This window comes from Ursus arctos, unplaced genomic scaffold (genome assembly GCF_023065955.2).
Source record: "Ursus arctos isolate Adak ecotype North America unplaced genomic scaffold, UrsArc2.0 scaffold_9, whole genome shotgun sequence".
Lineage (NCBI taxonomy): Eukaryota > Metazoa > Chordata > Mammalia > Carnivora > Ursidae > Ursus > Ursus arctos.
In genome coordinates this window covers 3,682,513-3,698,125 of record NW_026623111.1, presented here as the reverse complement: position 1 = coordinate 3,698,125, position 15,613 = coordinate 3,682,513, and the positions used below count along the sequence as shown (strand labels likewise).

General features: G+C 56.1%; 1 protein-coding gene across 1 annotated transcript in view; it reads left to right on the top strand.

The window, feature by feature from the left end:
- Nucleotides 1–15,613, top strand: part of SORCS2 (sortilin related VPS10 domain containing receptor 2) — a 449,678-nt gene that overhangs the window by 387,728 nt on the left and 46,337 nt on the right. The window contains exons 6-9 of the mRNA XM_048212026.2: nucleotides 2,304–2,368; nucleotides 4,541–4,659; nucleotides 7,148–7,237; nucleotides 15,082–15,261. Of these exons, the coding sequence (XP_048067983.1) occupies nucleotides 2,304–2,368; nucleotides 4,541–4,659; nucleotides 7,148–7,237; nucleotides 15,082–15,261 (454 nt within the window). The remainder of the gene's footprint in view (nucleotides 1–2,303; nucleotides 2,369–4,540; nucleotides 4,660–7,147; nucleotides 7,238–15,081; nucleotides 15,262–15,613) is intronic.

Genomic DNA, 15,613 nt, shown 5'->3' with positions numbered 1-15,613 from the left:
CAGCCTTCCTCTTCTGTCCGCTCGGCTCCCGCCCAGCTGTGGGACAAGCGGCGGTGGCAGCTGGGCGGGGAGGCAGCTCATACCCTTCCAGGCCGGGTGCTGAGTGTTTGGAGGCTTATGCGAGCTTCCCGCGGCATCCAACAGGGCTGAGAGCTGACTCCCCGCATCCCCAAAGCACTGCGTGCGCTCCAGAGAGCTGCCTGCCCAGCGTCATCTCACACGCCTGCTGTTTCTAAGCACTAGACCAGGGACCTTCCCCACAGGCCACCTTCAGGGACCCTGACCAACATGAAGGCCCAGGCCCCAACACGTGACCCTCCCTGCAGGAAGCTGGGCTGTATTTGTGGGGCTGGACACGCAGCCTTGAATGGTCTCCAGAACCCATGACCAAGGGGGTCTGGGCAGGGACCCCAACCTGCTGAGCCCCTGCCTGGTCCAGGGCCTGGCGTGGGCTACTGGGGCTTGGTTGTGGGGTGCTCCAGTGGGAAAGCCAGAGAGTCAGGGGGATGAGAGCACTGCTCAGTGGGGGGGCAGGTGCAGACTGGGCGAGTGAGTCTGTGCAAGGGTGAGCGGGTGAGTGAGTAAATGAGTGAGTGAGGGAGTGAATGAATGAGGGAGGGAATGAGGGAGTGAATGAATGAGGGAGGGAATGAGGGAGTGAATGAATGAGGGAGTGAGGGAGTGAATGAATGAGGGAGGGAGTGAGGGAGTGAATGAATGAGGGAGGGAATGAATGAGGGAGTGAGGGAGTGAATGAATGAGGGAGTGAATGAATGAGGGAGGGAATGAATGAGGGAGTGAGGGAGTGAATGAGTGTGAGAGTGAGGGAGAGAGGGAGGCAGTCAGTGAATTAATTAGTGAGGGCGGGAGTCAGTGTATTATGAGTGAGTGAGGGAGGGAATGAATGAATGGGTGAGGGAATGAATGAATTAGGGAGTAAAAAATCAAGGGAGAGAGTGAGTCAGTGAGTGAATGCGGGAGGGAATGAATGAATGAATGAATGAGGGCGTGAGGGAGTGAATGAATGAGGGAGTGAGGGAATGAATGAACAAAGGAGGGAATGAATGAGGGAGTGAGGGAGTGAGTCAGTGAATGAACGAGGGAAGGAGTAAGGGAGGGAATGAATGAATGAGAGAGGAAGGGAATTAATGAATTTGTGAGGAAGGGAATGAATGAATGAGGGAGGGTGTCAGTGAGTGAATGAATAAGTGAGGGAATTAATGAATGAGGGAGGAGAGAATGAATGAAGGAAGGAGGGAGGGAATGAGTGAGGGAGGGAGCGAGTCAGTGTCACTGCCACACTCTGCAGATGCCCGGTGGTCATGCTAAAATCCCACCGGCCAGCTGAGGACCAGTCAGCGCCCCTGCTAACGGGAACAATGTCACTGTGTTCAGGAAAGAGAGAAAAATGTCAGGCAGGAGCCCTCGTTCCTCGGAGCGCACGGGTGTTCCGCGCACAAAAGCCTGAATCAAACCTCACCTTGAAGCAGAGACTTGGGGGCAGAGCGGCTGGTGCCCGAGCCCTGGTTTGGAACCTCAGTGGACTGCGGGGCCGCCCCACCTCTGAAGTTCCTCTCAGCCGGCGAGTGTGCCCTTGACCTCCCGGCGCCAGGCCCAGTGCTGGGGGGGTGCGGGGTGGGCCCCGAGGCCGTCGGTCCCAGGCCTGCCTCCCCCAGAGGACGCTGGCCCTGAGCTGCGACCCTAGGACACACCTCCATCTGTTCTTCTCGGGGCTCGTTGAAGGCTCCGTGGCAGCCACAGTCCTGCTGCGTTGCGGGGGTTCCGTGAGCCCTGGCCCATGTCGGCGAGGGAGGAGCCAGTGCTGTGGCGGGTGGCGGGGTGGGGAGCAGCGGGGTGAAGGAGAAGGAACCTGGTGCGAATCCTGACTCCGCGCTGAAAGCTGCACATCCCAGGGCAGGGTTGGGGTCGTTTTGCTCCTCTGAGCCTCGGTTTCCTGATTTGCAAGATCAGGGTGATATTCCCAAGGCCCGCCTAGACTCCTCGGAGTATTTCGATCACCAACAAAACAAAAACAGCAATAAAGGTGCGAGGAATGTGAAGGTCTTTGGTAAAGGAGGGTCGTCTATAAAGAGTACCGTAAAAGGAATACCAAGTGAACCCTGAGTTCTGGCTACCTCCCCAGGAGCAGGTGGGGAGGACTGTGCCCTCTGACCCGTGGAGCAAGGGTGGCCGCAGCCCCGGGAGGCCTCGTGGCTACCTGGGGCTCAGGGGCTGACACATGCACTGGGAGAGGGGCTTGGGGACTCGGGTCCCCGTGCCGACCCCTATGCGCTGTCTTCCAGGGCTGTGTCTGGGGTGGATGCCGACCCTGACTTGGTCCACATGGAAGCCCAGGACCTCGGAGGAGGTAAGCCGGGAGGGGTGCGTGCACCCAGTGTCCCCTTGTGTCCTTACGTGCCCTTGTTCCGTTCCTCAGCTGGCCCTGCACAGCCGACCTCGCTATGTTACGATGTGGCATAACTTTCAAATGTGCTTGTTTTCCAGCTGGGGATAAATTGAAGTCAGGGAGCTCCGCTCCAGGGGAAAAGTCCATTAAGAGGGTGATTTCTTCTGGCCTCTGAGCCTTGAGTGTTTCCTGCTCCCTCTGAGTGTGGAAGCCAGGTGGGGGCCTCTGATGGGGCAGCGTCCTGGCCACTCCAACCCAGCTGGCTTCATGCCAGAATGCACCCAGGGTCCTTGCATGCTATGAGAAAGATCCTCTGTGCTCCTGACGGAGGAGCACCAGCTCTAGAACTATGGAATATTCTAGAACCATGGGTTCTAAACATCAGAGCCGAGAGGACTGTTATTCAACAAGTACTTGTTGAGTCCCCTGTGGACCAGGCCCAGTGCTGACCCTGCTGGGGACACAGGTGAACAAAACACAGCCCTGCCCTTTGCCTGGTTGGGGACCGCACAGGTGCCGTCCACACTGTAGAAGCCACAGGACCGAGTATAGCAAGGAGGGGAGGGGCGCGGAGCTGGCGCCAGCCTGGTGCTGTCACTGCTCTGACCGCAGGACCCTATAGGTGCTGGGGCCGTTAAGCCTCCCCCTGCTGGGTTATCTTCGAGTGGAGACCTCTGTAGGTTCACATTTACCAAACGGAGGGCGTTGACAAGTGCCAAGCAGTAGAGCTCCTTGGATGGACATACTAGGTGGAGGGCAGGTTCAGGGTCAGGCCCGGGGGAGGCCCAGCTGAGGACAGAAGCACCGGCTTTGGCTCCCAGCCTGCCACGTGCCAGCTTCATGACCCTGGGGAAGTCACCTGCTCCTCGGTGTCCTCAGCTGTGAAATGGGTCAGTGCACACGTGCTCAGTGCAGGGACGTCATGGGTGAGTGCTTGGTGGTCGTGGAGGAAAGCTGCTGCTGGGTCCCTTAACCTTTTCCAAGCCCTCAGCTCGCACTGTGCACACCGTCCAACCACCCAGGGCCGTGGGCACGACGTGCCCCAAGGGCGCTGATGACCCAGAGCGCCTTTGTGGGCTCCCTTTGGTGCCCGTGGTTAAACCCTGCCGCTGCCCCACAGGCTGGGAGAAAGAGCTCCCTTCGGTGTGTAGGCTCGCCCCCTGCCTTGCACAACTTCACTGGATCCCCCAAACCCTGGGAAAACAGGGCTTGACGTAAAAACAGTGGGTACCTGCAAAGTGTGCTTTCCGTTTTGCCTGACTAAACATTTGCAAAGGGATGAAAACATTCCCCTAAAGTTAGGGCAAGAAAGGACACGAGTCCCACTCACACCCGCCTCTGTTTAGGTCGGAGAGACTCTGGGGGGCAGGAGGGGTCCCGTGCTATGATGGACGTTGCAGGTGCCCACCGTGGCCCTGTGCTGTCCGTTCCGTGGGCGACTGCACATGCCCAGCATAGGTCACTTGGCTGGTGTGGGGTGTCCCGCCCACAGTCCATCTGGGTCCATCGGAGGTCCCTCTCCCAGCGAGGCAGGGCCCGAGTGTGTCACCTAAGATGAGAGCGAGGTGTGGCGTGGAGCCGTGGGCAGAAGGTGGATAAAGACCTCCGCTCACGTCCCGGCTCTCACCTGCATGACTTTTGCTCAGGGTCAGCAGACCTTCCCCGTCAAGGGTCAGCTACGGGGTGCTTCCAGCGTGGCGGCCCTAGGGTCTGTGCCGCAGCGGCCTCTGCTGTTGTCATAGGAGAAGCAGCTGTCCCACCCCCAGAGGAGCAGGCACGGCTGTGTGCCCGTCAATCTCTTTACAAGAGGCCGGCGGCTGGCCAGGTGACCCTGCTTTAGACACGTTACCTGACCTCTCTTGGCCTTAGTTTCACCATCCAAAGGATGGGAGCACGGTAGGACTGTCCCGAGGATGCGCCTGGCACATCGCCGCCACCGCTCAGTGACAGATGCAATCACAGGGCAGGCCTTTAGAGCCCCAGCCCCATAGACAAACCTGACGCAGCAGTGTCCCGCGGAGCCCAGAGCCGGCCGGCATCCCCAGCGTCTGAGGCTGAGCCTGGCTCCTCCCGCGGCTGGAGTCGCAGTGTGCGAGATTCCAGGCGCCAAGCACTGGCTCTTCTCTCCCGCAGGGTTTCGGTATGTCACCTGCCAGATCCACAACTGCTCGGAGAAGACACCGACGGCTCCGTTCCCGGGCCCCATTGACCATAGTTCTCTGACTGTGCAGGATGATTACATCTTCTTTAAGGTAAGGGTGCTTCTGGGCGTCTCGGCGGCGGGCAGCTGGCAACGGGAGCACAGCCGTGCTGGGGAAGGCGGAATCGCTCAGACAGGAGGCAACAGACCGGCTCTTTGACTTTCAAGGGCTACTCCATTCGTACTTCCCCCCTCATCCTGGGTTTGGGGTTTGCTCCTGTGTTCAGGCAGGGCTGCCGTGTCTCCATCCTCGTGGTCACAGTGTCCTGGTCTGACCTGGGGCAGGCATGCCCCGCTCCATGAGCACTGGCCGCCCCCAGCACCTGCTCGAGCTGTCAGGGGCCACGGGTCTCCGTCAGGCTCCTGTCCTGACTTGGTCCCCATCTTTCTCAACAAGTGCCCAGGAAAGCTGTTCCTGACCCTCAACTCAGAGGTTTCCCAGGGGCTGCTCCCCTCAGACTCTTATCTTGGGGGTGTTCCCTGCAGGGAGCCCACAGTAGGCACTGGGAGGTGGTCCTGACTCCACCTGCCCTCCTCCCTCGCCCTCCGTCCTGGTCCTCAGAGGATCCCGGCCCAGTGCCCGCCGGCCCCTCCTGCCGCTCCTCCCCACCAGCAAAGTGTGCCATGAACCCGAAGGTCCACTTCCCGGGCCCCCAGTCAAGGCGCCGAGCCGCTCATGGTGCTGGTTTCTTTACTGAAGCCATGCTGTGGGCCGGTGATGGGACCTCACCGTCCAGGAAGAAGGGTCTGGGCCTGGGGGGACAGTGGGACACTAGTGGGGGTCTGAATCTAATGGTGCCACCACGTGGCTTTGGGAAGAGCTATCGTTCCACCTCTGAGCCTCAATTTGCTGAGCTATAAAATGGGCATGACAAGTCCCGGCCACCCAGAGGCCTGGACAGACACCGGCTGCGTTCACGGCTGGGGGAGGCCCTGCAGGGTCTGGCAGAGGCCCCGCCATTCCGGGAAGATGCACCACGGTTCAGCCTTCTCCGCCTGCTCTTACCCGTCAGCGGCTCAGCCACGGCCGGAGGGGCCAGGCTGGTGGTTCTCAGGCGGTGACGGCCGCGCAGGCAAACTCCCCGTGAAGGATGTTGCTGTGTTCAGCACGATCTGAACACAAAAGGGCAAAGTCACATTTGCGTCTCAGGGTTGGTGGCCTTTCTGCCCGCCCTGCAGCCTCAGGCCTGAACCACAAGCCCCCTCGTCGCGTGGCCTTCCCTTCACTAGGCTGGCCCTTTAGGAAAGGCTTGCAGGCCTCCTTCCTTGTGTGCCACCAGCTGCCTTCACCCCCAGGTCCTGGCAGGAATGGGCCTGGGCTGCCCTGACTGGCTGAGCATCCGCCCAGGGCTCCCCAGAGAGGGTGATCTTCTTGAGGCTGAGGCCCCGAGGGCTGCCGAGCCAGGCCCCACCTTCCGCACCATCCCTGGAGCTCAGCAGCTGGCAGACAGGACTCTGAGAAGGGACAGTGACTTCTCTCGGCCGCTCTCTCCAGCGTCCTCCCTGACCTGCTAAGCAGGTCTGTTTCTGGGCTGCGTGGCTCTTCCTTCTGAGGAAGCAGGGTGCCCCCTCCTCCAGGAAGTCTGCCTGGACTCTCCCACCCCTGGATGCTCTCTCTGAGCTTCCAGGACCCCCGTGCTTCCCCCATCCCAACACTGCCTGCTCAGGAAGCCCTGAGCGCCAAACCACCACAGACCTCACAGTCCCTGCCCTCGGGATGGAATTGTCTAGAGAAATCTGGTCGGCCTTGTAATCGCAATGCTTTGCACACTGTGGGCCTGTTGTAGTTTGTTGATTTGTAATAACAACAATTCTTAGGCCACGTGCTGCCCCACGTGCTGCCCCAACGCTAATTCCCACAACTGCCCCGTCACTCTGCTTCTGACTCTGTCCTCCCCATTTACAGGGGGGAAACTGAGGCTCAGAAAACTCTCCCAAGGCCACGTGGCTCCTGGTGGAGGAGCTGGAATCTGAGCCCAGGCAGTGACATGTCTCAAGCACGCCACTGCGTTGCCACGCACACACGTGTACACACACACACGTATGAACACACGCGTAGGACTCGTGCTCATACACCCGTGCGTAGAATTCACGCCCAGGTGCCTGCACGTAGTGGACACACACCATGGACCATCTCAGCACGGGTCGCCTCCTGTTTCGATCCTCATGCCTCGTGACTTGATGGTTGTTTTTGGTCAAGCTTACCTTTGGCCGGTCTCTTCGTCCACCCAGAAATCTCCCTAAGAAAAGTTCTGGGGAGGAGGACTTCCCCACCTTGTTCTGTAAGTTGGATGTAGGGACACCAGTGCTGAGAAAGCGTGGGGAGAGAGGTTGGTTCTGACAGAGAGATGTGGAAGGGGAGGGGCATTTGGTGTGGGGCTTTGAAGAATGAGTAAGAGTCTGTCCATTTCAGGCAGAGCAGGTCTAAGCAAAGTAAAAGTGCGTTCTCACCAGCTGAAGTACAGTTTCTAGTTTTTCATTCATGAGGACCTGGCTTGACTGGAAACTAGCTTCTGAAAAATGTGTCTTCCTGCTGCTAGGCAACCTCAGCAAACCGGACCAAATACTACATCTCTTATCGTCGCGGTGAGTTCGTCCTGATGAAGCTGCCAAAGTACGCACTGCCAAAGGTACGAGTCGTTTCCCCGTCCCACCTGACCTGTGGCCAGGTCCCGAGCCTGCCCCGACGCGTGCCCAGCTCCATCCGGTTGTAGGGCCTCGGCCGCACTCTTCCCTTGGCCCGGTCTGCCTTTCCCCCAAACTCCCGCACGTGTAATGTTTCAGACAAGTGTCTCTTCCAAGGGCCTCTCCGGGCCGGTCCCGGCCTTGGTTTCCCTCTTGCACCCCCATCCTCCTCCTTCCTGACACTCGGGGTGCTGGTGGACCCCTGTATCCATCTTTGGCTTTCATCTGGAGTTCGCAGGTGTGGGGTAGTTTCTGTTTTATTCTCCTCTGCATTCCAACTGCCTGGTATGGCCACGGATGCATAGTACGTGTTCAGTTGATGCTCCTTCCTCCTCCTTTGCTGGGCAGGCGAAGAAGGGGGTCGTAGGGGCTGCCCGGACCCTGCCCCAGCCCCGCCTCAGGACCAAACTCCACAGTGCCCTCCCTGCTGATGTTGTTCCCAGGTCCCAAAGCAGGTGATGGACATTCAGAGAGGCTGAGTAACCTGTCTGAGGTCACACAGCTAGTAAGGAGCCAAAGCTGGTCTGAGACCAGCCTCGTGCCACATCTCCCTCCGGAGGACCTTGGATGACCCACTTCACAGACCTCCATCCCATGTGCTTGTGATTGAGAAGCACAGAGGGGAGCAGCCCCTCCCCCTGCATATTTATGGAGCATCAAACACAAGCTTTCTGATGCTACAGTTGTGGGTCAGGTACCCCAGTTCCTGCTGTTGGAGAGTTTTCAGCAAGGAAACAGGCAGAAGCATGAAATGATCTCAGGTTGTGCTTTGCCCTGTGAGGGCTGGAGAGGCAGAGGCCGAGGGTGGCGGGGTTCGGGGACAACCCCGAGGGGACATTTCCTCTGAAGTCTTAAGGTTGTGGGAAAGCTGTGCAGGTGGAGGTCTGGGCTTGTGCAAAGGGCCTGGGACAGGAGGGAGCCTGGCTGTAAAGCAGCAGGTGGGGGCAGGGAGAGATCTTTGCTTTGGGCCCTGCAAGGCCGGGGGCTGTGCATTGTTGTAAAGCACCCCCACCCGCACCTGTGCTGGGCTGCGCCGGGCACTGGCACACCTCTCCTGAGCCAGGAACGAGGCGAGTACTTGAGGTTTTCTTTCGAAGTTTAAGAGAACTTTTAAAAACTTCTCCTTAAGAAAAGGAAAGGGGGGGGGCGCCTGGGTGGCGCAGTCATTAAGCGTCTGCCTTCGGCTCAGGGCGTGATCCCGGCGTTATGGGATCGAGCCCCACATCAGGCTTCTCCGCTATGAGCCTGCTTCTTCCTCTCCCACTCCCCCTGCTTGTGTTCCCTCTCTCGCTGGCTGTCTCTCTGTCAAATAAATAAATAAAAATCTATAAAAAAAAAAAAAGGGAGAGGGGATACAATGGAAAGAAAAAGAGCAAGTTGCGGAGATTAATTCCAGGCTTGGCTGAGCTAGGAAATGAAAAACTAATGGTTTCATGTAGGGCAAATGCACTGGCGTCCCCGGGGGTGAGGGGCCCTTTCAGCTTGTGGGGCTTTGCCTTGCCCCCCAACCCCGGGGAGCCGCAGCATCAGAAGCACCCTGGGTCCTGGAGTTGGGGAGGGGGACACCTGACTCAGGGACGGCTGGGTCAGCAGCCAGGCCATTTCTGAAGGAGCTCTAAGGAGCCGGTGGCCGCAAGTCATGACCTCTGTGGCCTAGAGCGCTGGCCTCAGCACCCTGGACCTCAGCCTCCTCGCCTGCAGAGGGGATGAGGTGACAGTGTGTGTTTCGTCGTCAGTGGGTTTGCAGGAAGCACCTGCGTGTGTCCCGCTGCAGGCCCTTGATGGTAGTGCCACCTGCCAGCTTCCTTTGTCCCCATCTCTGGGGGAAAAGGGGGTCATTGAAAAGAATCTTGAGGCTATGTTAGAAGACCCAGCCTTCGCATCATCAGTGGGTGGCAGGAAGGAGACACATACCAGTCCCCGTGTCATCGGCTTCAAGGGAAGGCCCGCACCCATTCGGATTGTGGTATTTGCACGGGCCCTGAGTGCACTCGCCTGGGGCCTAGCCCGGGACCCAGTGACAAGCAGCTGTGGATGATGAGCGGGCTGGGCTGCTCTCGGGAGCGCTCCCCACCCCGGAGACCATGTACCATCTTGCTGAGCACTTTGCCCAGCCACACAGCCGGTGTGCTTCCTCCTCGCCAAAGTCAGAGGAGCGGCCAGGCCGCAGGGTTTCCCTCCGACAACCTGTGGAACTGGCTAGCTGAATTTCCTAATCAGATTTTTTGTTCTTTGGTGAATGTAAATGTTTGTATAGCTTGGCGCCTTCTAAACCGGTCCCACCAAGCCGCTGGCCAAGTTAGAACAGAGCGGTGTCGACAGGGCTTTGCCAGATTTCGTGTTGGATCAGTTCTTTCGCCATTCCTTCCACTTCAAAGGGCATAATTGGTACCATTCTACTGTTTTCCTGTCTGTGGAAATTAGAAAAGGCGAGCAGGTTTTATTCTATTCGCCAGCACCCTTTGCTTGACTTACTTACTTGTGATGATTCTTTAAAAAAACCACCTTCCTTAACAGAGAAAAAATAGGCAAAGGCTATAAACAGACAAGAGGGGGAAAAATCCAAACAAAAAAAAAAAATCAGTTATATGAAACCATTCATAAGCATAAAGTAAATGCAAATTTACCTTAAAGTAAAATATTCCTTATTTGTAATAACCTTTATATGATAAAATGAAGGAGGAAGGGGCGCCGGGGTGGTTCAGTCGGTTGAGCGTCTGACTCTTGGCATTGGCTCAGGTCGTGGTCTCACGGATCGTGGGCTTGGGCCCTGTATCGGGCCCCCCACGCAGTAGGGAGTATGCTTGGGGGACTCTCCCTCTGCCCCTCCCATGTGCTCTCTCTCTCTCTCAAATAAATAAATCTTAAAAAAATAAAAAGGAACGAATGAAGGAGGATGGGACAGCACAGATGGTGGTGCCAGCCATCATCTTCTCACTTAGGCAACAGTAGCTGCTGGAGAATCTCCCCAGTGCACCTGTTTTAGAACTCTGGAGTCTATTCGAGGGCTTATGGAAATTAATTTCCATAATTCTAGCTCTTCCCATGATAGCAGCAGCCCCCACCCCCTCCCCAGCCTTGTGGCAGGCAGCTGTGCTCATGGGTCCAGAGCAGTATGCACACTGCTTGCGGGAGCCAGGGAGGCCATGGGGACCTTGTTCTCTGAATACTGGGGGTCTGCGTTGGGGGTTGGTTGCCGCTTCTGGTCATGGAGCTGCAGACATCCCGGGGGCAGCCATCGCTGCAACCAGCACCAGCCGAAACAGCTTCTGAGGGATCTAAAGGACCAGAGCCTGTTTCCAACCCCCACCCCCTTGGACATTTAGGGACTATGACATTCAAAAGCCACCAGATGTATGTTGGAATTTAAAAACTCACTGTGCATGCCCGGGAAAAAGCTCAGGCTCATTTAAGCTTCTAGCTCCGACTGATCCCTGGTACAGAAACAAAAAACAACACATCCTAGGAAGGGAGAGCCCCTGATTTCCAGAGTACCACATTATTAGATTACAGCGTCCAGTTTTCAACAACAACAACAACAAATTACAAGGCATAACAAGAAATATGATCCAATCGAAGGAGCAAAAGCAACAGAAACTGTCCCTCAGAAGCCCAGTTGGCAAACCTACCAGACAAAGACTTTACTACAACTGTCCTCCTGATGCTCAGAGTTAACTAAAGGGAGCCACGAAGCAAGTCATGATAACAATGTACAAAGGAACAAAATAGAAATAACGAAGAAATCGATTGGGAACATAAAAAAGAACACAAAATAAATTCTGTAGCTAAAACGAACAATAATCAAAATGCAAGATTCACAAGGTGGATTGAAGAGCAGGTTTGAGCAGACAGGAGAAGGACTCAGAGAACCTGAAGGTGGGACCATTGACGTTATGGAGTCTGAGGGACAGAAAGCAAAAAGGACCGAAGAAAAGTGAGCACCATCCGAGGGGCCAGTAGGACACCAGCAAGTGAACCAACACATGCATTGTGGGCATCCCAGAAGGAGAGGAGAGAGAGGTGGGGGCAGGGGGATTATTTAAAGAAGCAATAGGGGGCTTCTGGGTGGCTCAGTCGGTTAAGCGTCCGACTCTTGACTTTGGCTCCGGTCACGATCTCATGGGTCGTAGGATTGAGCCCTGCGTCGGGCTCCGCGCTCAGGGCAGAGTCTGCTTCACTTTCCTTCTCCTTTTCCCTCTGCCCTTCCTCTCTCTCTCTCAAATAAACATAATCTTTCTTTTAAAAAAGCAGCAATGGCCCAAAGTCTCTGAAATTAGTGAAATACATGAATATAAATGTCTGAAAAAGCCCGATGAACTCCAAGTAGTGAAACACAGTGAGTTCCACACAAGCATTGTAATCAAACCACTGAAAGACGGAGAGAATCTTGAAAGCAGCAGGAGAAAAGCAGCTCGTCGTGTCTGAGGACCCTCAGTGAGGTAACCGGCAGATTTCCCGCAGGAGCCTCGGAGGCTGGAAGGCGGTGAGTTGCCATACGCACGGTGCTCACGGAATGTCATCAACACGCTGGTTCATTATCAGGCTGTTCCATGCGTTTTATGTACAAGTCTGCAGGGGAATTTCCCTCATCGTGCCTACTACAAGTGTTTCTACGCTTTCCAAAATCACTTCTTTAAAATGTGTTCACTGCAACTAGTGGGATATTACAGGTGTAAATACTGTTTCTACCTGCTTGCATCCTCGTTCCTCAAGGTAATGGTCATAAAACTCGTAGAGACTTCTCAATATCCGTTTTCCCCCTGTGTCTTTGCTTTAACATACCCCCCACTCTTACTGGTATTTGCTTCCCAGGCCAAGACCACATTTCCCAGCTCCCCTTGCAGGCGTTTCTAACATCTGGCAGACACATATGGAAGTGGAGGTCTCTCACATCTGGCCGGCACGTATGGAAGTGGAGTCGCCATGGGAGACTTCTCAAGGCCTCCTTTATTTTATTTTATTTTATTTTTTTTTTAAAGATTTTATTTATTTATTTGACAGGGATAGAGACAGCCAGCAAGAGAGGGAACACAAGCAGGGGGAGTGGGAGAGGAAGAAGCAGGCTCATAGTGGAGGAGCCTGATGTGGGGCTCGATCCCATAACGCCGGGATCACACCCTGAGCCGAAGGCAGATGCTTAACCGCTGTGCCACCCAGGCGCCCCTCAAGGCCTCCTTTAAAGACAACCCTTTGTCTCCCTCTTCCCTTTGCTTGCAAGTCAACGTGGCTGCAGCTCTAAACATCGTCTTGAACCATGAGGACAAGGGCCATGCCATGGGGCAGCGGAATGATGACCCAGAAGGAGCCTCTGTTCCCGGTGGCTTAGTAGAGCTTCCGTGCCAGACTGTCCACCTTTAGACGTCTTTTACCTGTGGGAGGAAGGAGCTATCGTGTTTGAATCATTTTCTTCAGTTTCTGTTACTAGCAACCAAACCTAATTCTACCTGCTAACACATATTGGCAATGTTGGTATTCCCTTCCACGTATCTCTCCCGGCCATGCAAATATATATATATACAGACACATATCCACGTATCTACAAATACATATACAAACATCTGACTGTGTTTCGTGTCTTTTGTTTAAAACTGGAGTCGACGCACGTCTCTGTCTTCTAGTTTTCCTTTTTAGAGATAGGATAACATAAATTCAAATGTAAGCCAGCACTGCATGTTATTCCTCTCCTCTCTATTATCTATTATCATTATTCTCTAGTCAGCAAGGATTTTTGAAAGACCGTTCTCACTGTTGGTGCGCAGGAAGTGAAATGCACTCCCTCTAGCCCTGCTGGTGGGGAAAGAATGAACGCGAACTCTTGGCATGGTCATTCAACAACATAAGCAGAGCTCTAAACACGCTCATAGTCTCCCACGCAGCAATTTCCCTTAGACTTTATGTCCAGGACGTGATCTGAGAGGCAGAGACCTACGTCTAGGAACGTTCGTGACTGTTTTGCACGTAACGTTGGAGACGCTAGGGGCTCACCAGTGGGGAACGCATTCAAAGCAATGTGGTACGTCCACAAAGTGGAATAGCATGCACTCCTTAAAAATGGTGTCTATGCATAATTCTCGTGATGAAAGAACACGCTCCCCGTGTAATGTGAGAGAGCAGGCTGCAAACTGTGCGTGGAAAACACGTAGGAATCATGCTTGGGAAAAGGCCCAGAGGTAAACATTCTTAGATGTTGGAATTAATGCCGTAACGGTAAATGTTGGTTGCGTGCTGTGTGTGCGCACTTGTCTGAGCTGGGAACCGCAGCCTGGGCCTCTGGAGCTCCTTCCCTGCTGAGGCAGCAGAATGGCCAAGCCCCGACAGGCACAGTGCCGTTTGCTCTGTGGCCGAGAGCAGAGAAACGGGAGGGGAGGCGGGAGAGAAGAGCAGCGATAAGCTTGCTTCTCTGCCAGGTTCCACATGCATCCCTGGGACTCCCTACCACCCTCTGCTCCCCTGTCATGGATGCGAACTGCCAAACCCTGTGCCCCCGACCTCAACACTCTTTCCTGGTGACAAGCTTCTTGGTTCCAGTCATTTCTGTGTGTTGGATTTAAGTCATAGACAAAGGGCCCCAGCTCGTGCTGCCAGGGGCCCTCCCTGACTGGGAGGCACATGGTCGGAGCTTTACAATACCGCTCCCTCTTCTGCAAAGCTCCTTCTTTTGGCCGTCTAGTGCAGGGGCTGGGTGGGGAGGGCCGGTGGGAGCCATCAGCACTGCGTCCCACCCAGGCAGCCAGTGCTTCCCTCCACCGGAGGCCACACCCCACTGGACAGACTAGAGGCTTCGTTGTGTTATTAGAGAAACAAGCTTACCTGTCCATGCCTGGCCTAATGCCAGATGGGAGGACGTGGGGAGAAGCACCACGAGGTGCACCAGCACTGCGGGGGGGGGGCGGTGGAGGGGCCCACCTCTCCTCTGCAGGTGCTGGCTGGCCTGCCCTGGCCTCATGCGTCCCGCCTCAGCACCTGTATCTTGGAGGCTGTGTTGCCAGGAGGGCAATTAAAGCTTCAGGGTGGTGGAAGGGAAGTAACAGACGCTGCAGAGGAAAAGCTTGTTGATGCTTTGAAATGGGCCTGTTCACGGGCTCCCACGCAGCACTGGGCCCTGGCAGGGAGAGAAAATGAAAATGGAGCAAGGATGGCCCTGGGTTCCATTTCTTCCTTTTTACGTGATTGGGTTTTGTTCTGCTTCTGAATCATAAATCTGGAACCGAGTCTCGAGCCTCGAGAGGCCTGCCCAGTGACTTAATCCACCCCCGCCCCCCGCCGGGTATGTTCCAGGGACAGAGCCCGCCTGTGGCTCCCCACTGAGCCCTAGTGCCTGGTACAGTGCCTGGCACACAGTAGGTGCCTAATGAATGCATGCTGAGTGAAGGAACCAACAGGTGACTCGCCTGATCCTCAGGATGGGACTGCAGGGGAGACCCGTCCCCTGCCTCCCAGAGGTGACCACGGGGGGTGCGTGGAGGAAGCAGTCCTCCACACACGCAGGGACAGACGGGCAGATGGTCTGACATGGGGCTGGGAGTAGGAGGGCCATACCTCCCACAACCCAGTATGAGGGCCGGAAGGTCACCCCCATGTTGGAGGTGGGAAAACGGGAGATCAAGGGACGTGTCCCCGGTCCCAAGGCTGAGGCAGGAGCAGGATGAAAATCTAGGTCAGCCTGACTCCCGGAGAGCCGTGACCAGCGCCCCTCGGCCTGAGCCCTGCCCCATCCCCCCCGGGGCGCAGTCTCCCACCCCCACCTCCCGCCCTCCGCTGACCCTGCGTTCTCCCGCCGTGTCCGCAGGACCTGCAGGTCATCAGCACGGACGAGAGCCAGGTGTTCGTGGCGGTGCAGGAGTGGTACCAGACCGACACCTACAACCTGTACCAGTCGGACTCGCACGGCGTGCGCTATGCGCTGGTGCTGGAGGACGTGCGCAGCTCCCGGCAGGCAGAGGAGAGCGTGCTCATTGACATCCTCGAGGTGAGGTGGGCGCCATGGAGAGATCGGGGGCCGCGCCCCCGCACGGTGCTAGGCGTCGGGTGTGGGGCCCGGCCTCACCCCGTCCTCGCTCTGTCCTCTCCGCCCTCCCCCCCATCCCTGGCGCTGTCTCTCGGGCCTGCGATATTTCGGGAAAGCGTCGCAGATCTGGGCTTTGCAGGCCGAGAGGGTCCTGTGCAGGTGCTGTCAGAGCAAGAGAGAAAAACTCGTCTTTCCGACCAAATTTCAGGTTTCATGCTGTAGTAGGGTTCTCTGTAACACAGATCTACTCTGGGAAGAAGGAGTCTTTGGGGAGTACTGGTTTGCTGAATTGGGGGTCCGTGCTAGCGGTCCT